Source organism: Lepus europaeus, chromosome 22 (genome assembly GCF_033115175.1).
Source record: "Lepus europaeus isolate LE1 chromosome 22, mLepTim1.pri, whole genome shotgun sequence".
NCBI classification, from domain to species: Eukaryota; Metazoa; Chordata; class Mammalia; order Lagomorpha; family Leporidae; genus Lepus; species Lepus europaeus.
In genome coordinates, this window is record NC_084848.1 from 13,652,368 (window position 1) to 13,669,342 (window position 16,975).

Genomic DNA, 16,975 nt, shown 5'->3' on the forward strand with positions numbered 1-16,975 from the left:
TCACTAGATGCCAGGGCTAGATACAACCCTCTGCAAATGGCAACTGAGAACAACTGTACTTTTGAATAAAACATGCTCAGATTTAGGAATTCCAGAGAGATATTACCCACAGTGGTTGTATCACATCTGGCTACTGTTCTTGCTGCTTCTAGAGCCCAGAATTCCAGGTCTATCATCAGGAGGTCCAGGTGGCTTACCCTGAGCTCCAGGAGTGGCTGCTGCAGGCAGGCAGCTTCGCTGAAAATGAGGGAGACCAACTATGGCTCATTTAAGCAGAATGGAAACATTTTAAAGAGGGGATTGGGTAGCTACTGATTCCCTGGTATAGCTGGAGACCCGAACTTGGAAGGCACTCTTTTAAGAACAGCCTACTAACTGACATCCCAGAATTGGTCTTAGAAGAAGGCACTGCTGTGACTGGCCTGGATGCAGCAGCTAGAACCACCCTGGTGCCTGCCTTTGAAATGAGATGTAATGGCATTGCTGCTGGTGCCAGCCCCAGAATGACCTCTACCTGGTCTCTGTTTCTTTTTTTTTTTAAGGTTTATTTTATGTATTTGAAAGGCAGAATTACAGAGAGGCAGAGAGAGAGAGAGGGAGGGAGGAAGAGAGAGGAAGAGAGAGAGAGAGAGGCCTTCCATCCATTAGTTCACCCCAGATGGCCACAATGGCAGGAGCTGTGCCAATCCGAAGCCAGGAGCCAGGAGCCTCTTCCAGGTCTCCCATGTGGGTGCAGGGGCCCAAGTGTCTGCGCCATCTTCCACTGCTTTCCCAGGCCACAGCAGAGAGCTGGATCGGAAGTGGAGCAGCTGGGACTTGCACTGGTGCCCATATGGGATGCCGGCACTGCAGGCGGCAGCCCCACCTGCTATGCCACAGCACTGGCCCCTCACATGGTCTTTGTTTCTTTGTACAACACCAACAATGAGTCCACTGCTGCTCCTCAGTCATTGCTCCCGCACCCCCCCCCCCGCCCCCGCAACGGGAGCTCTCACCTCGTGGTTCCAATTCCACCAGGATCAGGGCCGAGGTCCACCTTCCACGTCCACTCCACTTGGTGTCCGAGTCCCTCACCTTCTTACTCTGATGTCCTGAGAGGTGAGCTGCCCACAGGTGGTGAATCACTGGGTTCCACACTAGAGGGGGCTCTGCTTCTAATCCCTGCTTGTCCTCTCGTCCTCTAGCCTGCGGTTCTGAAGTCCCCGGAAGACCCTAGGAAGACCTTGTTTCTCCCTCATCCTTGCTCTCCAGGCTGAGTGGCTATTCTGCCTTCTCTCTGTCTCCATCCTTAGCCCTGTCTTACCCTGTCCGGTGGATGAAAAGGGGGTTCTGCAAGTTTGCTCCTGAGAAATCTGTACCCCTCATTTAGGAGCTGTCCTTGGGGGACCAGTGGGAGAAAAGATGGGGAGGGAAGCACACAGAAGCTCTCAGATAAAGGTCCTCTGGTCCCCTCTGCATCACTATGTGTGATTTGAAATCTGACTTTTTTTTTTTCTTTAAGATTTATTTATTTATTTATTTGAAAAGCAGAGCAGAGAGACAGAGGCAGAGAGACAGGTCTTTCATTTGCTGGTTCACTCTCCAGATGACTGCAATGGCTGGAGCTGTGCTGATCCAAAGCCAGGAGCCAGGAGCTTCTTCGGGTCTCCCACGTGGGTGCAGGGGCCCAAGGACTGGGACCATCTTCTGCTTTCCCAGGCCATAGCAGAGAGCTGGATTGGAAGTGGTGCAGCTGGGACTCTAACTGGAGCCCATATGGGATGCTGGCACTGCAGGCAGCAACTTTACCTGCTGCACCACCGTGCTGGTCCCCTGACTTAGATTTTATGTTTGGGGAGTTTGGGTTCTGTGCTTGTGTCCTCACAGCAGGAGAGACTAGGAAATGAGAAGCTGGTAATTTTCAGCTCTAGACTGGGAGGAGATCTCTGTCTTTGACCAAACTAAAGAAGGGAGGAGGGGACACATTATAGGTCAATGAAAACAATGGCTGGTGTGACCTCTGATGTGATCAGACCTGGTGATTCATTAGCTCAGTTCCATCACAACATGATAGCAGGATGGCTTGGTGACCAACAGCATCACTGATGTCACTAATGGTGGACTCTAGATTGAATGTCTCTAGAGTCAGTTCAATTCTACTTACTTTTTTAAAAAATTAATTTATTTAGTTGAAAAGCAGAGTTTAGAGAAAGAGAAAAAGTGAGAGGGAGGGAGGAAGGGAGGGAGGGAGAGAAAAGAGAGAGAGAGAGTCCATTCGCTGACTTACTCCCCAAATAGCCACAATGGCCAGGACTGGGCCAGACCAAAGCCAGGATCTAGAAGCTTCCTCTGAGTCTCCCATGGGAGTTTAGGGGCCCAAGCACGTTGGCCATCCTCCGCTGTCCTCCCAGGCACATCAGCAGGGATCTGGATTGTAAGCAGAACAGCTGGGATTTGAACCAGTGCCCCTATGGGATGCTGGTGTGGCAAATGATGGCCCCCACCTGCTGTGCCACAATGCTGGCTCCTCAAATCCACTTTCTAATTTTTCTTTCATGATGCTCTTTCTGTTATTGTTGTATTTAAGAGTCTGTTTCTGGTCCTCTGAGAAGAACTGTTCAAATGAGAACATGCACATCTCTGCTAAACGCTAGGAAGGAACAACACTATCTATCACTATATTTTAAAAGTTCATCTTTAAAACCTTTTTCTAAAGAAAATATGATCTTCAGAGATGCAATCCTACCTACTGTTTACTTTATCATATGGAGCCCTGGAGTCCCAGCCTTTCGATGCCCATGCCTGCTTTCACCTGCATGGCCTAACAGCCCAGTAACTTCATGAAAGATAAAATACACTTTGACTATTACATTAAGCTCTGGTAAGGATTTATCTATCATAATTATTTTAAAAGGAGAAACTGTACCAATTAGCTAAACATGAAGACATTTATTTTTTTGTCTTATAATTCAAATAGATTTCTACCTAGCTATCCTAATCAAATCAATTCTAATCAAAACAAAGGGCAAATGCTACTCCTCAATAACTATAGGAGCTGGCATTAGGCCTTTGGTTAAGATGAGCACCCAAGTCCCACATTGGGGTGTCTCCATTTGATTCTCATCTCTGATTACTGACTCCAGCTTCCTGCTATTGCGAACTTTGTAAAATAGCTGAGATGGCTCAGGTATTAAGGTTCCTGCCATTCATATGTAGGAGAACTGGATTGCATTCCCAGTGCCCATCTTTGGCCTGATCCAGCTTCAGCCATTGCGGGAATTTGAGGAGTGAACCAAAGCATGGGAACTCTCTGTTTGTCTGTCTGTCTCTGCCTCTCAAACGAATAATTTTTTTTTAATTTAAAAGTAATCATAGATGAACGATAGATAAATAAACAGATGAATCACGTATTGACTTGTCCACAGTCCATGCTGACTTGGACCTGGGGACTTCCCTGAAGCATTTGTAGAGAACTAAGCCAAGGTACACAGAGGACAAGTCTCTCAGGTGTGAAGGTACCGCCTTGGCTGATTCCCCCATGAAGCCATCAAGGGAGAGCTTGTCAGGAGCAGAAAACAGCTAATGCATGGGAAGACCAAGTCCATTGGAACCGTCTTGGTCTCCTTGTAGAGTTGTTTGTCTTAAGTGTGCATCTTCTGTCTGGGATTTCCTTTCATACTTCACTAAAGTGAAGGGCCGTCCTCAGCTGAGGTTTGCTGTGAAAGTTTCCTACATGTCATGTGACCCCTTCTATGTTGTATTGGCCTACAGGACATAATTCTGAATGCTTGGTGATCAAAGATCCTAAGATCATCTGTTGCAGGTCGCACATTTTTATATCCTGCAAACTAGAGCCGCAAGAATATTATCTCTTTTCTTCCGTCCCACGTGGTATTTTTGATCACTGGGATGCCATTAGGTACTGAGTTTTCCTGCAGTGCCAATCGGGGCAGGACACCATGGACAGTGCCACGGAGCCTTTACAGCCAGACTGCTGTATTCACCCTGCCCCTGCCTGCTGGACTTTTCCTTTTTTCCTTTTTTCTTTCCTTTTTCTTTTCCTCTCTTTCCCCACTTCCCCCTTCTTCACCTCTTCCTTCCTTCATTCCTTCCAACTGCCACATCTCTTGCAACTAGAACAATTCTTGACATATAAAAGTGCTTAATAATTATGTGCTAAATGAATCAGCTGGCTGAATTTTAAATGAAAAAAAAAAATAGTTCCATCAGCATTTTTTCTTCAAGGGTTTACTAGACAGTGGCTTTTAGAATAGAAAACCTTCAAATATTTTAATTAAAGTCTTCCTGGAGGGGCAGGTGCTTGCTGCTGCGTAGGATGCCTGTATCCCATATCATAGTGCCTGTGTTTGAGTTCTGCCTCTACTTCTGATCTAACTTCCTGCCAAAGGTGCATCCTGGGAGGTAGCAGGTGATAGAGCTGGGTCTCCCACGTGGGCAGCAGGGACCCAAGTACTTTAACTGACTGTTATGGGCATTTGAGGAATGAACTAGTGGATGGGAGATCTGTCTGTGTCTCTCTGCCTTACAAATAAATGAAAATAAAATTTTTAAAAGTCTTCCTGGAGTAGAATCGCTAAGAATTTTTATTATTTGTGAGTTTTATTTTTTCTGCATCCCAGTATATGTACATTGGCAGTCTGGTGCTAAAATACTTTAATTGTATAAACCAAAATCTTTAATACAAGCCTCCCATGGTGAAACCCACAAAGCAGTGAACTGGCCAATCTGTAACATGTTACAATGTGGCTCAGAGATACTGGATGGAATTTTGTGTGTGTGTGTGTGTGTGTGTATGATCTGTTTGCATACTCAGCTTTTTGAGTAGAGCATTTTTAATAGTCTCCATGGAGATCTTACCATTTTCATTAACTCATTAATGTGTGTTTAGAATGTCTCTGCCATGGAGATTATAGGCACGTGATGTGTAAAAACTCTGCTCACAGGTTTTAGAACTACTGGTGCTTCATTGTGATGTTGAAAGTATTAGTTATAAGCAGACCTTTAAAAAGAAATTGAAGAAACCATAATCTAACAAAGTAAAACCTTTCCCTTTGTAATACAGTTCCTATTATCCTTCCATTTTGAGAAATTATCCTCAGTTCAATTGTATTACCATGGTGATGTGTTTGCATTTCAACCAAACCAAACCATAAACCAGACCACATATCCAGCTCCTGTCCTAGGATTTTTATTGCGGTACCTTTCTTATTGAATAAAATCCCTGACATCCTAGCTTTAAAAAAAATCACACCACAAAACAATTTCCTGGCAGACAAAACAATCTATGTTTTTTATCTCAGGATCCTAAGTAACCACATAAAGATAAAAAGAGGAACAGAGATTTTAGGGGGAAGGGAGACATGGTAAAAATCAAATGAAAAAAAGGTCCCACAGATGAATAGGGTTGTACTTGCTCTCTAAGATAACCTTGGGGAAGTAAACAAAAAGGGGATTGTGCTTAATGAGAACTGGACCTGTGGCTTCATCCTCTGAGGTCTGATACAAGTAAACACTTCAAGAATTGTCAGCACGTCCATCCCTCTTCTCAAAGGAGTACTCTCACTCTGGCAACCCCCCCCCCCCCCCCGTATGAAGCTTATTTGGTGCTTTGGAATAATTGCACATACAATTTTGACAGCTAAGTGAACTTGACAGGAGCTGGGTAATGAGTTCTTCAAAAATTCCTATAGCCTGCAGGTCAGAAGTGGGAGATAGTTTTGCACAGTACTGTTGATGTAAGGAGAAAGGAAGGATATCTTGTCTATTCTAACCAATCAATACAGTGTGAAAACAAGATCTGGGTAGAAATATACAACCACGCCATTGCTCCTGCCCAAACATCCTATCAAACCATCTCTCCCCAGATGATACTGTTTCTAGCCAAAAGCCACATTGACTCAGTTAGATCTGGGCACTCACAAAGCCTGCTGCTAGCTCCTCTGCTTTCTGGTAAATAAGCAACACAATTTTGCCTAGCAACCCCTCCGTGGAAACGCAGCTCCATTCTGTGGGTGAGAGGGCTGTGGGGGGAAATAGAGATGGCGAGGTCCTTGCCTCTCAGGGCCCTTCTGCAGCTGGTTCCTGCCATTGCCAACATTATCTGAACTTCTTGGTCATTTCAGAAGGATGATGAAAACTGAGGGAGAAATGAATTGAAAAAGCAAATAGAAAAGATTCCAAGTTCATGAGCTGAGACTGAGAGTTAATTCAGAGTTTACAACAGAAGAAGGGAGGAATTAGGATTTTTTTAAAGAAAAGTAGTTTATTTATTTATTTTGACAGGCAGAGTTAGACAGTGAGAGAGAGAGACAGAGAGAAAGGTCTTCCTTCCGTTGGTTTACCCCCTAAATGGCCGCTACGGCTGGCGCACTGCGCCGATCCAAAGCCAGGAGCCAGGTGCTTCCTCCTGGTCTCCCATGCGGGTGCAGGGCCCAAGGACTTGGGCCATCCTCCACTGCACTCCCGGGCCACAGCTGGACTGGAAGAGGAGCAACCGGGACAGAATCTGGCGCCCCAACTAGGACTAGAACCTGGGGTGCCAGCACCACAAGTGGAGGATTAGCCTATTGAGCCACGGCGCTGGCATCAACGATGATCTTAAACCAGCTAGGAGGGATCATTCCTTAACCATAAGGAAACATTACAACTGGGACTGCCTGCGTCTAAGGAAAGACTTGAACTTGCACATTACAAGTGCCTATTCACCGTCACCGAGCACTTACCTGGCACTGTGCTAAGCATTTACACGCTTATTTAATCTTCCCAGCAAACTGATGAGGCGGGTTCTCTTGTCTCCAGCTTATACAGAAGGAACTGCTGCACAGAGAGGTGAGGAGCTCTCCCCAGCACACACAGCCCTTTGGCAGGAGGGATGGGATGTGTTTCGGGCACTGTGCTCCTAGGCCCTATGTTCTTGAACCTCGTTTTACAGAAAGAACGAATGATTGTGGTGTGAATGAGGACAGGAAGCCTGAAGATTGCCACGTGACATGTCAGATGGTTTGTGGCTATAGCGTGAAAGCCACAGTTTAAAATTCTCAATTAAGGAAACTTACTTAAAAAAAGAATATCTAGAGGGTAGCACAAACATGAGTATCCAGAATAACAGATCTTGCCTAAACCTTACACCTACACCTCTTCTTTTTATAGTGAATATGAGCATACATATATTTTCATACACCTACTCACATACACATGCAAGACACTTATTTCTCTCGGTCCTAAAATACCCTGAGAATTCAGTGCTCCAAATGTTCTCTGAGCTTTGTGGATGTCTGGGAGAAGCAGCCTGGGAACGTGTGAGGTGGCTTGTGCAGTGAGCAGAGGTGAGACCTTTATCATGCCGATAAACTCTCCTGCAGATAATGCGATTAGGATGCCAGCATCTCACCTTGGTTATGCACCTTCTCAGCCACCAGACAAATCCACTCATGTCCTTTGCTGTCTTCCCTCTGCCCACCTCCCAAAGCCTGGGCCTGCCTCCAGCTTCCCCCACACTCACAGTCCTTCTCTGCCAACCTCAACCTCATTTAAATTGCAATTGCATTTGCATCCTAATTTATGACTTAACAAGCGTCTCACAAACATTTAATTCACTTTAATTTCATAATGCGTTTGAGGAGGATGATTTGGGGGGAGGGGGTGGAATGATGTTCCCATTGCCAGCGACTTGGTTAACTTAATGATCTATGGTGAAATCTCCTTTTGGGCTTTGGACTTTTGCACATGTCCAGAGAGAAAATGAGACTAATAAGTTCCTGGGTTCTCTGGAGAGTTCAGTGACCCCCCCCCCCCCCCAATAAAGTCCTCCAAACATTATCCATCATGGAAATTCATGACACAGGCAAAACAGTTCCTATAGTTCTACAGTAATTTATCTTGTTATGATACTTTCATGTGTGCAAAATAATTGGTATTTTCATAGGCAGTTTCAACAATCTCTTGAGATTGTAATCTTGTTCAGATGGCTTGTCTGAGGATGTAGAGAGGGGACTATACAAGGTCGTAGGTGGACTTGTTTCCCCCGTTCCTGCTTTATAGACTGAATAAGTGCTCAGGAGTTAGGGCATGTGGCTCCTTCTTTATTAGGAAGGACCATCTTTCTTCAGCTTTTCATGGACAGATTGCCCAGTGCCTAATTTCTATGTGCAGTCTTCTCAGAAGGGACGCAGCGTGACCTCTTCTTTGGTGGGAGTTAGTCTCAGGTCTTTTGCTAGGGGAAGACAACGTTGTTGGGCAGCTTTCTTTGGTCTGGTGAGTTGTTGAGTGACCTGAGAGCACAGAACTGAGAGTTAATGGTGCCAGAATTCTAATCTTGGCTCTGCCTCTAATTAGCAGCATTATCTTAGCAAGTCCCTCCACCCCTCCGGCATCTGTCTGGCATCTGTAAAACAAAGTACATGAAGGCAAAGGTCTGTCTTTACTTTGAGATTCTTACCTGAAGGCAGTGAACAGGAAGCATGGCATGGTAAGGATTTCCTGTACCAGTTTCCCCAAATGTGTTGTATTTTTGCAGAAAATCGTGATAGGTAATGCAGAAAGGCCATGCACTCTGGTGTTAAACACATAGTTGTTATGTTTATGCCAGTGTTTGGTACCAGGGCCTCTTGATGACAGTCTCCACTGCCAACTCTGGGAGTTTTGAGACCTGAAGAATTATTCTACTTGGAAGCAATGCCAGTGTTGCCTGTAGTGCATTCAAGGGGAATACCAAGGATGCCACCTGTCACTTCTAGACTCCAATGGCATGGTTCCTTTGGCCCAGTATTGGTCTAATTCCTGTTCTAACTGCATTTTCATTGCCTAACTCCTGATTCCTTCAGATGCTGGAATAAGATGAAGGTGTTTCTACCCATTTAGACCCTGCCCTTCTGAGTCCTGACCTGTCTCCTATGGGTAACACAGCCAACAAACTTGATGACCACAGCACAAGCTCAAACAAGTGTGTTTTCAAACAAAAGCATTTCTAAAGGCACTACCTCAGCAGGGGGAAGGCAGGTGAAGATATGCAGGGGTGCTGGGCTGGAGTCTGTCCCAAATGAGGATGTGAGAGTTTTTCTTTTCATCCAGACATTCTGACCTGACTTAAATTGTTCTTTTTCCAACGTATTCTCTTTGACATGAGGGAAACTAGGTACATATCCATCACTGTGGAAAGAACTCCCTACAAACTTGGGTTAGACCCCATGAAACCTGGCAGCAAACTCTTCTTGGGAAACCACTAGAATTGTACTGGTGAGAATATTAGAATCAGTGTTTGGGCTGCAGTCATGCAACCATGCAAGGGACATTCAAAGCATGAGCTAAGCAAGGGTTTCTAGACCTGGTGTTCATGAGTAAGTTTAGAGGGGCCTGGGAACCTCCTTCACCACCTGCAAACATCTGTACGTGCATTTTTTCTAGGAGAGAGTCGACAACTTTCATCAAATATCCAGATAGCAGCCTATGACTGAAGAGAGATTAAAAGCCACAGACCTGATACTTTTTTCTTTGCCTCTACCTTGTGAACCGAGGGGGATTCTACTGATGTGCCTGTTTGTCTTTCTCCTTTACTGTTTCCTAGAAAAAGCAAGTAAGTCAGACCAAGATCCGGGTCATCTCAACCATCCTGTTCATCTTGGCTGGCTGCATTGTGTTTGTGACGATCCCCGCTGTCATTTTTAAATACATCGAGGGATGGACAGCCTTGGAGTCCATTTACTTTGTAGTGGTCACTCTGACTACAGTGGGCTTTGGTGACTTTGTGGCAGGTGAGTACTCACGGCATCCCCAGTCACTGGGGCCCTAGTGGGAAAAGTAAATCTATCGTTTGTGCTTTTCAAAGTGAAAGATGCTGTGGGAGAAGCAAATAAAAATAATTCAGTGTCGTCGCTGCCATGCCTGGCCTCATTTCAAACCCCTAGTCCCAGCAGCGGTTTTTTTTTTTTTTTCCTGCCATAAAAGGAAAGCTACCCCTTTTTCCTCAGGATGCTTATGCCCTTATCATCCCATGAATTATGTAAGAGTGAGATAAACTTCCTAGTGAATCTTGGACTTCGGAGTTGTATTAAGCCTCCTTGAATCAACTGATAAAAAGCAGAATTAGCAGGTGGCAAATATGAAACTTGGGAGAGATTAGCATGGAGACTGGCCTGCAGAGGCTTGCAAGTTCAACTTCCTGATGCTGAGGTGAGAGCCATTGTCCCTGCAAGACTTGTCCTGGGAATGCATGAACACAAGACTTAGTTCTTTGGAGACTTCTGGGAGCTGAGAACTGCCCAGAAGGAATATAATCTATTGGATTCTGCATGAAGGTACATAGACAGTAGCCTTCATTGGAAAAATGTCAATGAGCTCTGTTGAAGGAAGTGACAGAAATCTGTCTATTTCACCTATGGACAGGGAGCTTGAAAATGAGATTTGGCTTCATATGTGTAGCCGTCTCCTAAGTGAGGCAGAAAGGCAGGGATAGGAAGAGGAGGCTGTCCTCCTTTTTCCTAAGAGATACCCCCAGGTGTTCAGGTAGTTGATCATTTTCATTGATCAAACAACTCTATCATGAGTTCAGAAATGTTAAGCAGCAGCCTGGTCATTTAGCGGTTGGGCTCTTAGGCAGACCACCCTTTGCTGGGTGTGTGATCACAGAGGTGCCTCGGCTTCTCCATGGGGTACCTTGTGCTTAAGAATGATGGAAGGATGGCGATCTGGACTGTGGGAATTTGGTGAACAGGTAATTCTGGAAGAGATGTTGCATACTCATCGGCAGGTGCATGGGTGACTCCTTGTTAATTCTACAAGTCCGATAACTGACACAGTAGGTTTGTAGCTATTTCAAAGTGAAGGTGAAGGTTGAAATCCCTTTTGTAGAAATAGTAGTAGTTTGTTTTTCTGTCTTGTTTACTGACTGAGGACCAAGAATTGCAAAATCAAACTGATCAAAAATTGTTTACAGACAGCCTGGGCCATGGGACCCCATTATCTTGTGCTGAGCATTCAATGATGGCTGCCTGAGCTGATGCCTCAGGCTCTGGAGAGAAACCAGATAGAGAAACTGGAAGAAGTAGGAAGACACATAGGTGTATCCCTGTTAATTCCACATCAGCATCTATACCTGGTCTATGGGAAAACTCAGCTGAGATTCCAAGCTAAGGTGTGTACAGGTGTCAGCAGTTGGAGGTGAGGACTATTTCATGAACATTTCAAGCACCCTGGAGCATAACTTGCAGTGGGGATGCTTCAGAGCACCCTGTGTAGTCCTGGGTTGTCCCAAGGACCATCCCTGTGTCTAGTTCCCTCTGTTACTCTGGGGGCACAGATAGCAAAGCTTGGGAGTATGAGATCAAAAAGAGCTCACTTCTGCTTTTTTAAGTGTCAGCCACCGTGGATTGACCACCTAGTATAGATTGTTGCTTTGCCTTATCTGTACTTACCCAGGGAGCCAGGACCTCCAGAGCCTCAGGCAGTCATATTGTTTTCATGTCCTTTCTTACAGTGATTATTGAAACACAGTTCCTTTGCCCTAAGGTTTCCTTGGACCAAGGTCTCTTACAGTTTACAGTGCTGATGGCAGTTAGAGCAGGCCCTGCTAAGCTCTAGCTTTGGAGAATGCTGGAAGTTTGTCACTACCTTTTGGTAATATTGAGCTGTCCAATGATATCTACAGAGGTTGGATTACAGGGCCCTGCAGATACTCAAGTCTGCAGATGGTCAAGTCCCTTATATAAATGGCATATTGTTTGCATATAATACAAAACATCTTCCTCTATACTTTAAATAATCTCTAACTACTATATAATATCTAATACAATACACATGCTATATAAATGGTTGTTATACAGTATTATGTAAGGAATAACGACAAGAAAAAGCATCTGTACGTATTCAGGGCAGACACAGTCTTTCTCCCCTGGAATATTTTCTGTCTGATGTTGGGTGAATCTGCAAAAGAGGAATCCATGGATACAGAGGGCCAGTGCAATAGGGAAGGCTGCTCAATCGTTTAAAAAAAAAAAAAAAAAACATGAACAAGAATTGATGGTATTGACATGGTATCAGCTGTGCTAGAAATATAATCAGAACGTTGACCACCCAAGCCTGATGGTTGGTTTATTTTGTAGTTGGCCTGCTTCAGCACAGCCTGGCAACATTGCAAGGTTTTGCAACCCTGACTGAGGGCACATGCAGAGCTCCGCATTCCAGACCAGCAGCTGATGCGGGGACACGCAGGAGGGTGTTTGCTGTGTTGTTCACTGGCGCACCCTAGTGGCAATCTTAGCTGGGTGATAGTGACTTGCTCGGGCAAATAGTTACTCTGCCCAAAAGAAAAAGCTGTAGGTTTCTCTGGCTGGGCACAGAATCCAAGTGAACCTCAAACACCACTCAGAGTCGCTGGAACTACAATTGTATCCTAGAAAAAGCTGCAGGGGAGAGTTGCCTAAAGGGAAAAATATCAAGGTGGCTAAACCCAACAAAGGGGACTTGACAAGGAGCCCTCTGGCAATGTTGGGGATTCTGTCAGAAGTGGCAGGAGCTGCCAAACCTCGTGAGCAGTGTTGCTGAGTGGACTCAGCTGTGTTGAGAACAGCCACAGGCCGCAGTGTCTGCCTAGCTGGCTTTACATGATGTTACTGATTCTGGAAGAGCTCAGTATGTATTCAGTGGTGCCACGACCCAGGGGGAAAACCTACTCATCACTCATCATGAAATATCCTAACGCCAGTGCATTGGTAATGTGGGTCTTCTTTGAAATGGCCCCTGTCTGCTTCATTGGGCAGCCGTGTCTCTCAGGGTGAGGACAAGACTGATGTCCATTATCTCATGGGGTTACCCAGCTTCTTCTTTGTGAGGATGGGGTGGACGTGGAGCCTGTTTTACATGCCAGCCTTCGGCAGTGCTGATAGGAAGGCTAGAACAGCTGGGCTAATTATTTGGAGTAAATGACAGGTCTTCTCCAAGGAACAGCCAGTCAATGTAGTCAGGCCAACTGGCCAATTTGGTTTGATGGATTTTTACTGTAATCCCTATTTATAATATAAAAGGATTGGATGAGAGGGCCTTAAAGGTCCCTTTTGGTCTGGCTTATGGTGAGACTAACTACTCAGCCCAGCTGACCTTTTGGGTTAGCCTAATGTAAAACTATCCTACATTCAGCATTAAGTCACCATTGTGTGGACCAACATAATTCCACTGTGCTGATTATTATATGCATGTATCCCTTTTCTCTTGGCCAATGCATATGTGCCGAGGATGGAAATAGTTCCAAGAGTTCCAGTCCTTTTGGAATGATTTAACAGTATTAGCTTTGTAGAGGAGCTTAACAAAAAACATGTTTCCTGAGCCTAATCTGAGGTCCTCTAGCTTAGGGTCATATATCATCAATGCCCAGGTTGAGAAGAAGTGGGTCTGATGTGTTTTTCTTGGAATTAGGATTAGTGATCAAAACTCAAAGGAAGGTAATCCACAAGCTCAACTCTCTTAGGAGAAGGACACATCTTTTCCTTGCCCTCCAATCCCTGTCACATCTTGAATACAGCAAGGCTAATGGCTATTAAGGAATGGCATCTCCACTAATAGGCTGGAATACATTTGCTCTCTGCACAGACCATAATGCTAGATCATGGTTAAAGTAACATTTGGTTGTTTTCAGGGGGAAACGCTGGCATCAATTACCGGGAATGGTATAAGCCCCTAGTGTGGTTTTGGATCCTTGTTGGCCTTGCCTACTTTGCAGCTGTCCTCAGTATGATCGGAGATTGGCTACGGGTTCTATCCAAAAAGACAAAAGAAGAGGTAGGACTCTTCCCTTCCAAACTCTGTGAATGCTCCTGGGATCGGATGAGCTTGTGCCAAGCATTGCCTGTCTCTGTTCTATGGGCTAGAGTCTGACTCCTCAGTGGGCTCCTAGAGCCTCCTCATTTGGAATCATTACCTCAAAGCCAAGTTGAATGGAATAGCACTTAAATCTTGGAGGCTTTTCTGGCAGCTGAGGACGTATGCCAATTTCGCTATTCAGACCATAAACCCTGTAAAGATAAGTAAGCAATAATTTTTTTAAAAAAGGAAAATAAACACAGTCAGCATGGGTAGCCATGACCGAGAGAGGTGTGCACTTGCCTGTTACCAGCAAATACGTGAAAGGCTTGCAGAACTCGTAGAGAACCCAGGAGAGCCTGCCTGGCCTTCAGGTCTCAGGGTCTGTGTGGAATGCAATGAACTCCAGGCACCTCTGTCTCTTCAGTATGAGGCTGAAACTGCCAAACGGTGGCCAGCCACGTGCAAGTGAACTGACGGGGACTCCCTCACCCGAATGCCTTCCTGGTCATCAGATCCACAGAGACAAATCCGTCCCTGTGGCCAGGGGCATGCAGTGTCTCACAGGAATTTGCATGAAAAGCCACACAGAGGCAGGAAAAAGGAAGAGGTAGGAAGGAGAGATAGATTTTGTGCTTTTTCTAGAAAGAGAAAAATAGGAGGCAAAAAAGGTAAGGGACGGAGGAAAAAAAGAGCCAAAGAAAGGAAGGGAGATGAGAAAAGCCAAGGAAGACAGCAGAGGGTAGTGGTTTCCTTCATTTTCTATTTGAGGTCCCAGGAGAAAGTCACTGAACACAGGCATTTCCCATTTCATTATGGGGGCCCACGAGTTAATTTTCCTGGCTTATATAAACTCTGTCAACACAATTTCCAGCCTGATTCTCCAGCTAGCTCCCAGACCTGCTGAAAAGTCAGCTTTAACAAAAGAGAAAGAAAGATAAATATTGACTTTCTGAAATGCAAAGACCTTGGGTTACTCATCTGTATTGGGAAGCACGGGACAGGTACTGTCTACCCTGTTGATTAAGAACCAAGAAATTTGGTGCTGATCCCCAGCCAAGACTTCACTCTAAGCGAGAATGTTCTGTGGGTGTTAGAGAACATGCCTCCCTTCCTGCCCGCGACCTGGGAGATTTGGTTACCAAGTAACCCTGGAGAGTCTTCCTAAGCCAGGACAAGCCAGTAGCCTGGAGCTATGGCATAACCTGAGCCACATCGGTTACTGGCCAGTTTGAGACGGATATTTGGGTATCAAGAAATCCTAAGGTAGAAGTAGGGTTTTGTTCACTTCTTGGGCACACCCCTGGCCTCCCTGTTGGGACACCCAAGGGCTGTGGGTGCTAGGAGGCTCCAGGCAGAGAGCAATTTCTCAGCATGCTGTTGCTCTTCTGTCTCTTGGCTAGGTTGGGGAGATCAAGGCCCATGCAGCAGAGTGGAAGGCCAACGTGACGGCCGAGTTCCGGGAGACACGGCGCCGGCTCAGTGTCGAGATCCATGACAAGCTGCAGCGGGCGGCCACCATCCGCAGCATGGAGCGCAGGCGACTGGGCCTGGACCAGAGGGCCCACTCACTGGACATGCTGTCCCCAGAGAAGCGCTCTGTTTTCGCTGCCTTGGACACAGGCCGCTTCAAGGCCTCGTCCCAGGAGAGCATCAACAACCGGCCCAACAACCTGCGCCTTAAGGGGTCGGAGCAGCTCAACAAGCATGGCCAGGGCGCGTCCGAGGACAACATCATCAACAAGTTTGGCTCCACATCCAGACTCACCAAGAGGAAAAACAAGGACCTCAAAAAGACCTTGCCCGAGGACGTCCAGAAAATCTACAAGACCTTCCGCAATTACTCCCTGGATGAGGAGAAGAGAGAGGAGGAGTCGGAGAAGATGTGCAACTCGGACAACTCCAGCACGGCCATGCTGACGGACTGTGTGCAGCAGCATGACGAGATGGAGAACGGGGTGGTACCCACGGACACCAAAGACAGGGAACTCGAGAATAACTCGTTACTTGAAGACAGAAACTAAATGTAAAGGACAGTGAACTTGAACTTAGCGTTACTTGTTTTGTTTTTGTTTGTTTTTATATTCACCCTGAGACACGTGCCTTAAACAGACTTCTTGTTAGTCCAAAATTACATAGCATTGGAGAGTATATTTCACTGTGCCATAAATGACTGAAAGCTTGCTCTGCCAAAAGGAATCAAAGAACAAGAGCATCACACTCCAGACAGCAGCTGCAAGATAGCACAGGGAGTGTTGGCACCTGTGGCGGGTCATAGCCGTCCAGGTGAAGGGAGCTTCTGCAGTGACGCTGGGTCCCTGTGCAGCACCACCCTGGTGTGGTATGCAGATAAGGGCAGCTATTACTCAGACCAGACCTCCCTCCTGGAGATGACCAGGTGTGTCTTTCAACTGGAGTCGTGTTTCCTGAACCTACTGTTAGTGATCTGTGTGCACGCAGAAGGGGGACCTGACTGGGGGTGAACTGGAGACTGTGACTGGGATTAGACGTGACATTTTGGCATGTGCTCTGAGCTTCAATTTTGATACAGACCATTCAGTGTGTTATACCTAGTCTTTTAAAGCTCCACGTGAATGTCCTCAGGACCCAAGAGCATCTGGAATTTGCTGGAAGCAGATCAGAGCACACATATTTAAAGGTGCAATCGCTTTTCTCATTACAAAAGAAAAAATATCACAAACACATCACACTGTGGATATTACCTTGGCCAATGGCAGAAGCCTACTGAGTTTTGTCTTTCTCATGGAGTTAGGTGGTACAGATGAACGTGCAAGCGTTGGAGAAAACTCAACCTCAACCGCTGCATGGTTAAAGGCAAATTATGCATTTTCCTCAGTGGGTGCAATGGTGAAAATAAACTGATTTTGAAATGTCCCTGCTCAATTTTCTACTGGTACTTCAGTTACAACTTTTTTTGTTAAGGGGGGGAAGATTACCAAAACTATTGCCTTGCATAATGCCAGTGGCTTGCTGTTCTGTCTAGCTGACCCTACATTTTTACAATAATAGACATCCTGTATTTCTGAGACATACCAAGGAGGGCCATGGCATCTTTCCATCTCAGGGCTTTTTGTCCCTTTGGGTGTCTTAGGGAATATATAGTTATAAGACACAATCTTGCTATCTCCAGCCAGAAGCAAAGTTAATCCCTCCACCAACCCTTGTG

General features: G+C 45.7%; 1 protein-coding gene across 1 annotated transcript in view; it reads left to right on the forward strand.

The window, feature by feature from the left end:
• The window catches only part of KCNK10 (potassium two pore domain channel subfamily K member 10), a 140,303-nt gene extending 124,491 nt beyond the window's left edge, over positions 1 to 15,812 (forward strand). Inside the window, exons 5-7 of the mRNA XM_062181518.1 lie at positions 9,563 to 9,749; positions 13,625 to 13,767; positions 15,192 to 15,812. Coding sequence (XP_062037502.1) covers positions 9,563 to 9,749; positions 13,625 to 13,767; positions 15,192 to 15,812 — 951 coding nt within the window. The remainder of the gene's footprint in view (positions 1 to 9,562; positions 9,750 to 13,624; positions 13,768 to 15,191) is intronic.
• The last annotated feature ends 1,163 nt before the right edge of the window (positions 15,813 to 16,975 follow it).